Below are 9,514 nucleotides of genomic sequence, written 5' to 3'. Positions count from 1 at the left end.
GTTTGAACCTATACAGCGGCTCCATGTGAAAAAAGACCCGATGATCTGCTCCCGTAAAGATTATAGCCTAGAAAACCCTATGGGGCAGTTCTACTCTGTCACATGGGGTCACATGGGGTCGTTATGAGTGGGAATTGACTCAATGCACCCAAAAAAAAAAAAAAAAAACCACACACACAATCTTCACTACACAGTCTCCTATCAAGAGGGCTGGGACCAGGGGCTTCCCCACCCAGCAGGAGGCACTATGCCCAAATTCATCTTCCCACAAGACTGGCCTCTGAGCCCACGGCTTGTCGGTTCATAGATGAAGGCTGTCTTATGCTCACTCCATAAAGAAAGAAAGCAGCAGGAGGCCCCTGGCACCTTTAGCTGTGCCCCAGCCTGAGCTCACTTCTCTGCAGGATGCTGAGAGAACGCAGACCCAGTGCTTGCTGGTCTTCTGCCCTTTGGTTCCTGTACCAGGTGACACTTTTCGGTGTTTGTCCTGAGCCCGTTACAGAACAATCCTTATCTGTACCATCCAGGAACATAAACCCCATGAAGCCTGCCTTGCTTTCTCACTCTTATGTCTCCCACTGGAATTTTAGCTTCCCAGCCACAGGGACTGTCTTACCCATGGTGTCCCCTGAGCCCTACCCTGAGTGGAGCCTACGGTGAGTGCCCAGATAATCCCTGTTGGTTTGAGGCGGTTGGAACCAATCATCCGGCATGTTGCCTGGTTTGTTTGATGCAGGGAAGAATAAAGGACCATGTTGTAAATCCCTTAATTCATTATCAAACTCCCCCCCCTCCGCCGCCCCACTGCCCCATCCCAAGCAGGAGAGAAGGATGCCCCAGAGGCAGAGAAGAGTATGGAGAGAAACGTACAGAATGCGGCTGAATCACTGCATTCTTGGGAGACTTAGAGCAAATGTCAAAGCCCATGATGTATTCATTTTTACTGGTTTTGATGGTGATTTGATGCCATTAGAGATTCAGGTCTCATCTTGGTCTCTGAGCTCATGTGAGTAGCATCGGCGATGGGGAAGGGAAGAGCAGTCCTGGATCAACCATATCAATTTGGGAGCGGGGGAGGGGCAGGAGCACCTGACCTTCCAGCTTGACAGGCACGAGGCTGAGCGAGCCGGAGGCAGCCAGAAGCATCTGAGCGGACAGTGTTTGCCTTCATCCAAGTGACCATGAGGACGGCTGTGCACGTCTCAATCATGCTCCTCCTTATAACTTTTTCTGACTGTGCCATCATTACGGGGGTAAGTCAGCTAACGTTCTCTAAGCCCTGGGTTTTGGGAAGATGTCAGGGATTGCATGGGACGTGAACACAGGGATGAAGTGGACAGCTTTGTTGGCTGGACACACCACAAACCCACAAAGGGACTGAGGAAGTTAGCCATCAGACAGCACTTCAGAGACAGTGATTTCACAGGATCTTCAGGTTAGCTGGACCTCACTCTACTAAATAGCATCTGCTCTGGAGAACTATGTGTAAATCAAATCCTGTTTTAAATGCATTAGGAGAGCATTGAAAAATATGGATTTCAGTCCTTTGGTAAAATGAAGATTTCTGTTGTGTAATAAGGAATTCCTTTCTAAAGTGAATCAGCACCTCCTAATGAGCTTTGGTGGTGCAGTGGTTAAGCCCTCATCTGCTAACCAAAAGGTCGGCAGTTCGAACCCCTCAGCCGCTCTGTGGAAGGAAGATGTGGCAGTCTGCTTCCGTAAAGATTACCGCCTTGGAAAACCTATGGGGCAGTTCTACTCTGTTCTATAGGGTTGCTATGAGTGGGAATCAACTCAGTGGCAGTGGGTTTGGTTTTGGTTTTAAGCTCATTAGCATCTATTGTATAAATTTAACCTCCGCTTTCTCTGCTCTTAAGAAAGGAAGCTTTGGAACTCCTTTCCTTTGCTGTTCATGTGTTCTTACCCCCGTGCTCAGTTCCGATAGGAATATGAGAGACATCAAATTGTGGCAGAGTATACCCAAAAACAAGCATCCAGATAATAAGCAGAAATTCAATCTCAAATCAGATGTTCTGCACACATGAGCACAATGCATTAATTACAGTGTTCAAAGCCCTTGGATTTGGGTTTTCTCCCAGATGTTTTGCTTTACCTGGAACCACCCTCAGCTGGGGCACACATTGTGTTACCAGGGGGAACTGTTCTCATTAAAACAGTAAGTAATGTTTTACCTGAGATCTTCCCAGATAAAATCTACTAAAAAAAGGGGGGGGGGGGAGGGGAGGGGAATGAACTTTTATTGAAACCTCCTCCAATTTTGTACACGTTGTTATTGTTGTTGTTAGGTGCCGTCGAGTCGGTTCCAACTCATCGCGACCGTGTGTACAACAGAGCGAAACAGAACTTTTTATGTACAGAATGGAAATGTAGAGAAATGTCAAGCAATTCCTGGAATCAGATTAGTTTTAGTGTTCTCAGAAAGGAACACTTCTTTCTTTTTCTTTAAAGAAAAAAAGACTGAGTTCAGAACAATATTAAAGGCAAGTCAATGCTTTTGAGACCCAAGGCATGAATAAATTGTTAGGACGAATTAGACCGCCTGGTTGTAAACCGGGGAGGGCCGTCCCCCCATTGTGTAGCTTGAAGATCTGGGAGGGTGAGGACAAAGGAGCAAAGCTGTGGTTACCCTACAGTGAGAGACACCAGGCATGGTGCTCAGGCTAACCTCACCATGTGAGCCCAACCTTTGCCCAGAGTGGCAGCGGGACAGGCAGGTAGGACAGAGTTGGGAAAACATGTTCACAGTACACCCTTCAAGTTGACCCATTGAAAGGCGCAACAAGAGAGAAAGCTAGGGGAAGAGGAAGTGGCTGAATGACATGATAAGTGGTTGGAACAGGGTGAGGGGAAGCAGGAATCCCACCTCTCTCCAGCCCCTGTGTCTATCTGCCTGATCAGGCTGATGCCCTGTGTCCGCCTCTTAGGCAGAGCCTGGATTCCACCATCTCCACACTCTCTTCTCCCTGGACTACAAACCGACCGACCTGTTGCCGTCGAGTCGATTCCGACTCATAGCAACCCTATAGGACAGAGTAGAACTGCCCCATGGAGTTTCCAGGGAGTGCCTGGTGGATTTGAACTGCCACCCTTTGGTCAGCAGTCATAGCTCCTAACCACTACGCCACCTGGACTACCAGGGTCTCCTAATTCAGGACTATGGTCCCTCCTCTCATGGTGGGACAGCAACTCCCCACCCCTATGGGAGAAGAGTCAAGTGGGGTATGCTTTCCCCCTAACCTTGAGCACTCAGGGGGCTGGTTTGTGTGGGATACATACCCTCACCTGGGCTGGCGACTGGCACGGCCAGGTGGCTGCCACCCGCACCTCATCTGGGGGATAAGCTACCCCGACCTCCCTGACTTACCTTCCTGGGGCTGAGCGAGTAGGGAGCTTCAGCTGCTGCCATGTCCCACACAGGCAGCCAGAGGGTACTCCTCGGCCTTCTACTAGGGAAGAGCTCACCAAAACTCAGTGTCAAATTCTAGCTCAGAAGAGCTGCAAAACTTTTCTGGAAGTAGAACGTTTGAATGTGTCTCCCTTGTGTCCCCTTTGGGTCTGGAGCAGTTCAGAGTTCTGTTTGCCCCAGTCCAGGCTTTTGTTTAAAGAGGGTTTGTGTGGCCTTCTTTACAAATGGCACTTCCAGAAACTGGGCAGGGTCACCCAGCCCCTGTTCTGTGAGTTCAACCCAGAGGGGTCCCTTCCTACCTGGGGATCAGGGAGGGCAGCAGAGAAGCATGGGGGAAGACACTGGTCATTGGGGAGGGGGCACCAACCAGGAGTGCTGGCTCAGGGTAAGAACGTCTGGGTCCAAGGCATCTCAGCACTGACCACCCAGGGACTCAGGTCCCACTTCCCTCTGTAAGGATTCTAATTAATTCAGTTTAACCAGCATCCACTGAGCATCTATTGTGTGCCAGACCCTGGCCAAGTGCTGGGGTTACAGACCCAAAAAAGCTGTGAGTCTTAACTTCTAACCTTGTGAGAGAAGGACAGCTTCCCCACAGAGTGGCCTCAAAGGAGCTTGGAGGGCTCCTCAGATCCAAGTGTGATGTCCTGGTGAGCCCTGAGCGTCCTCTGGTGGGGAGCAGGGCAGCAATGCACAGAGCAATGCGCAGCCCACCTCCTCCTTCTTCCTCACCCCAGACACAGATTTTTTGATGACCCTTCCCCCTGGTTTCTCTTGGTGGCACTAATGGCTGGCCCTTCTGTCTGTCTCCCTCCTGCAGGCCTGTGAGCGGGATGTCCAGTGTGGGGCAGGGACCTGCTGTGCCATCAGCCTGTGGCTGCGTGGGCTGCGGATATGCACCCCACTGGGGCGGGAAGGAGAGCAGTGCCACCCCGCCAGCCACAAGGTACCGCACGGAGGTGGGCGCGCACAGCGTGAGCTCCAGACTTGAGCTGAGCAGACGGCGCAGGGCCCGGGCCCATGGGAGGCTCATCTCTTGCTCCAGCCGGGCCCAGGGAGGCTGTGGCTCCGAAGGAGGGTGCCAGGGAGGGCCCCTGACTGTCTGAGGGAAGGAGGCAGCCCCAGAGGTGCTGTTGCTGTACCTGCCACCTCCAAGCACCCACCTTACTTGGTGCCGTTCGGATAACACATTACCACTTACATTTGTATGGAGTCCCTGGCTGGTGCATACGGTTAACCTGCTCTCCTGCTAACCGAAAGGCTGGCGGTTTGAATCCACCCACAGTTGCCTTGGAAGAAAGTTCTGGTGATTGCTTCTGAAAAATCAGCCGCGGAAAACCCTATGGAGCATGGTTCTTCTCTGACACACATGGGGTCACCATGAGTTGGAATCGACTCTATGGCAACTGGTTTGGTTTGGTTTTATATTTGTACAGGATCTGACATTTTCCATGTACAAGTTTCTAATGCAGTCTGGAGAACCCCTGATCTAATTTGATCTTCACATCAACCCTGGGCAGTTGGTATCAGGTCCCCATCTTCCAGGGGAGGAAACTGAGGTACTGCTGGGTCATGTGACTTACTCAAGGCACACAGCAAATGAGACAAAGCTGGGGCGGTTTCCTGACTCCAAGTCTAGTAATATCTCATTTGATGCTGGGACACTGCCTCCTGGCTTTTTGGGGAACAGCTTGGGGGCTGGGAGTACCAATCATATAGGCTGTTAGACCTGGGGACTATGCCTGCTCAGCCTTTCCTTTGCTGTGTGATCTTGGGCAATTAGCACAACTGCTCTGGGCCTCAGCCTCCTCATATATACAACGCAGGGAGTAGACCGATTACCTCAAGGTCTCTTTTGGACCTGACAAACTCAGATTTTGAAACATCCTTTGCTCTGTGGGAGTTTCTTGTCAGGAACAGGAAATGAGACTCAGAAAATGGCCTCCCAATTTGGGCCAGGACAGGGTGAGGCAAGCGAGGTGCCGAGGGCACCCACTCTTTTGTGTCCTAGGGACCTTGCTTGCCTCATCCTACCCTGCCCCTGCTCCTATCCCCTGACAACCATCTCCCAGCCCTGAGGATGAAGTGTGGCTCACAGGGCCTTGGCTTATGAATGGTCAGGCGCGGGCCCGGGCAGGGGCTGGGGAGGGGCCCAGGCCTGCCAGTCACCTTCCCTGGGCTCTTTGGTTCAGGAATCCTTGAACCTGAATCCTGAGATTCAGTAGCCCTGGTTTAATATGAGCTCAGAGCATCCTCCAGCCATTGCCCTCCAAATCACAGCCTCCAGGGAGGCAAGAGTAGACCTTGTTCTATATTCCCAGTCAAGACAACAGTTGTAATAAAAGTTAATGCCTACTCTGTGCTAACAAATGCTATTTATGAATTATATAATTTAAACCTCTTTACAACCATATGTGGTAGGTGCTATTATTAACCCATTTTACAGATAATAATGTTGAGGCACAGAGAGGCTAAATAATTTGCCAATTGCCACACAGCTGGAAAGTGGCAGACCTGGGCTTTGATACCACTAAGCAGGTAGCTTCATAAAGAACCTGGGTGGTGAAAACAGTTTGCACTCAACTACTAACCTAAAGGTTGGCGGTTCGAACCCACCGAGGCACCCTGGGAGAAAAACCTGGATATCTGCTTCTATAAAGATCACAGCCAAGAAAACTGAATGGAGCAGTTCTACTCTAACCCATGGGGTTGCTATGAGTCAGAATTGACTCCACAGCAATGGGTTTATTTTTATTTTATTTTATTTTGGTGGCGTCAAAGAACAGATATTTATTTTCTCACAGTTCTGGAGACTAGAAGCCTGAATTCAGGGCCTTGGCAGGGCCATGCTCTGTGTTTGCTCTAGCGAAGAGCCTTCCTTGTTTCTTCCTATTAGTTTCTAGTGGCTCCCGGTGTTTTGCCCTTGCTGTTTCTTGACTTGTAGACGTCTCTTCACATGGATGTCCTTGCTCCGTGTCACTTCTCCCTTTTTATAAGGACATCACTCAGATTGGATTAGGACCCACCCTACTCTTAACCTCATGTTAACCTAACTGATAACAACTACAAATACCGTATTTCCAAGTAAGGTCATGTTGACAAGTACCAGGCATTGAACTTGAACGTATCTTTTGAGGGGACATGATCCAATCCATAACAATGTGCAAGAAGTGACATTCAATCCATGAGCGTATGTGTGTGTGTCTGTGTGTGTGCACATGTGTGCTGAGCCAGCAAGGGGGCCCAGGTGGGCAGTGTGGGGGTTGTGGAGTTTCGGGCTGGTGGCTGAGAATGTTGTGGCTGAGCTCACAGTCTCGAGAGTCAGATTGCCTAGGTTCAAATCCTGGCTCTTCTACAAACTGGTGGTGTGATCTTGGCACACTGCTTAGCCACACTGTGCCTCAGTTTCTTCATCTATAATCACTATTATTGTTGTGCTGGGTGGGGAGGAGCAGGGAAGTAGTAGGGAGGAGCACTTGCCAGGGGCTGAGCTGACAGAGGCTCCTGTCAGGAGGTGAGGTGACGGTGATGTCCCTGTTCTCTTCTCTCCCCAGGTCCCCTTCTTCCGAAAACGCCAGTACCACACCTGTCCCTGCTTGCCCAACCTGCTCTGCTCTAGGTTCTTGGATGGCAGGTACCGCTGCTCTGTGAACTTGAAGAGCATCAATTTCTAGCAGCGCGTCGGGTCTCAGACACCCACTGGCCTCTTCCCGAGCACAGCCTGGGTGGTCTCTTCTGGACTTCTATCTCCACCACGCGGCCCAGCTTCTCCCTAGTTCCCCGCACTGCCTACTCTCATCCCTCCTGCCTAGTGTGCACATGTGCGTGTACACACACACACCCCTGCACGGACAGAGTCCACCACCAGCCTGAGGGCGTCCCAACTTGTGGCCTGAGAAGTGGCTCACACAACTTCCCTGAGAGGCTGTAAATGCCCACAAGGATATTCTTTTTGCCCTCCTCGCCCTGCCCCTGCCCTTTGTCTCCTCCTAGGTGACCGGTCTCCTCCCCAGGCCCTGTCCCTCTCTCCTTGCCTGTTCCCCTCTCCCAGAAATCAGATGTCCACAAGGACAGACCCTGGGTGCAGCCATTGCTCAGAGTCACAGGTCACGGCCCAAGCCTCAGGCCCTTTTCAGGAGGTCTCTGAGGATCAGTCTCGGGGTCTTCCTCTTCCTTTGATTAACCACCTCCTCAGTTAATCGGCCCTGCCTAGAGGGCAGTGGACAGTCGCCTGGTGCATGTGGGGAGTCAGCCTGTGGCCTGCGGCTGCTCTTTCGGCCTGAGTTGCAATGTCTGTAAGGCCTCCCCTGGCACACTATACCTGTTAGCCAGTGAAACCTCAGTTCCCGCTGCCTCCTCCCGCCCCCACCCCCAATTAAAATGCAAACTGTAGCAGTTCAATCTAATCTGCTATTGACACTTTAGGAGGTGATTAGGGAGTTACCTTAAAGAGCTCCTTTCTAAGGAACTGGCTGAGTGAGTCACTGACCTTGAGGAGGGGGTCCTCTGGAGGGGGAGGGGGAGGAAGAAGGGAAGGGAGGGGGCAGGAGGACGACTTCACCAGTAGCTAGTGTTGTCAACCCCACATGGCAACCCCACGTGTGTCGGAGCAGAACTACACTCCACAGCGTTTTTAATGGCTGATTATTTGGAAGTAGATTGCCAGGCCTTTCTTCCCAGGTGCCTCTACGTGGACTCAAACTTCAACCTTTCAGTTAGCAGCCAAGTGTGTTAACCGTTCTCGCCACCCAGGAACTCCTAGCACCCAGTGACCACTGTCAGGCTTCCACAGGCCCCCAGGCCCCAGTTAAGGCACCTCTAGAGAGCAAGGGCTTCCTGAACTTCGGAGCAGTTTGTCTGGAAGTTGTGTCACGGCCTCCATTCTCATCAAAAACACCCACCCCACCCAGCACCGCACATCGGACCTTACCCCAGACTTACCCAGGTTGTCTCAGCCAGCGCAGTGCTGTGGGAAGGTGTGCACACTGGCCTGCGGCCTCAGAATAAAAGCATGAAATGAGACAGAGTGGCCGAAATGCCTGTGTAGGGCCTCAGGGAGGGGGGCAAGGTCCACCCAGGTTATGTCCAGGTAGGGGAAGGACATGGCTGGTGTTCCTTCTACCAGCCAGGGCAATCTTAGGGAGAAAGAGGGATTTCAGGGTCTCTGAATGAAGGGAAGGCAGCTCAGTGGGCTGGGTAGGGAGGGCCATGCTCAGGTGGGTTGGAGGCAGGAAAAGGGTTTGCTGAGCTTGTGGTGGGAATGGGCAGACTCCATTGGTGAGACTGCTTAGCAAATCTGGTTGTAACTCCTATTTCTGAAATTTGGTCCCATTTGCTTTGTATAAAATGCTTGACCCATGAGGTACCATGTGACCAGCTGATGGAGTCCAGCTTGGTGATAGAGCCGGCCAGGCTCTGAGCCTGCGTCTGAACCCAGGGGCTGGGAGCCTCCTCGAAGTGCCAGGCTACTGGCACTGTTGCCTCTTCTCCAGCTCAATTCCTAGTCTAGAAAATAAAAAGCATAAGATGAAAGTATGTTATATGGCACTCTATTTTTCATTCGGAAGCCTCCAGAGGACTGTGGTTTATGAGGCCTCGGAGACTTCTGCTCTCCCGGAGGGCTTATTCCGTGTTTGTCCTTGATCCTCCCAGAGTCCTGCTCAGGGGACACTCAGAACAGTCATTACTTCCAGATCCACTCAGGACAGCACTTGGCCCCCAGGCTGCGATCTTTCTTCTTTCAGTTCATCCCCTTTTACAGACATTTTCACCAGCCCTGTTGACTGGTGCCCTTCCTGCAGCCCCTGAGTCACTTTACCCCTAGTTTTGTGCTCAGTTATCTGGATATAAATTTCCAGGATTCCAAATCATGCCCCTCCCTGAAAGCTGAGCCAACCTGGCTGAGAGGAGGCGGTGGGCGGCAGGTACAAGAACGCCCCTCTGCGCTGGGACATGGCCACTCGGCCGCTGCTGCCCCTCCGCCACCCCAACCTGGGAGCGGCCAACCTGCAAACTTGTCAATTGGCTGAACGACCAATTTAATCTAATTGGACTGAGTTTTTCATTTTTTATATTAGAATTTTGAAG

At 51.5% G+C, this 9,514-nt stretch overlaps 1 protein-coding gene across 1 annotated transcript; it reads left to right on the top strand.

Moving 5' to 3' along the window:
* The first annotated feature begins 1,181 nt into the window (after positions 1-1,181).
* On the top strand, positions 1,182-7,101 carry PROK1 (prokineticin 1). Its single transcript, XM_004390420.1, has 3 exons — positions 1,182-1,253; positions 4,248-4,373; positions 6,982-7,101. Exons 1-3 carry the CDS (start codon positions 1,182-1,184, stop codon positions 7,099-7,101), a joined length of 318 nt encoding a protein of 105 aa, XP_004390477.1.
* Positions 7,102-9,514: the final 2,413 nt, after the last annotated feature.

Source organism: Trichechus manatus, unplaced genomic scaffold, assembly GCF_000243295.1.
Source record: "Trichechus manatus latirostris isolate Lorelei unplaced genomic scaffold, TriManLat1.0 scaffold00297, whole genome shotgun sequence".
In the NCBI taxonomy this organism is placed as follows: Eukaryota; Metazoa; Chordata; class Mammalia; order Sirenia; family Trichechidae; genus Trichechus; species Trichechus manatus.
Note: the sequence above shows the minus strand (reverse complement) of the source record. Positions and strands in the feature narration are given on the sequence as shown.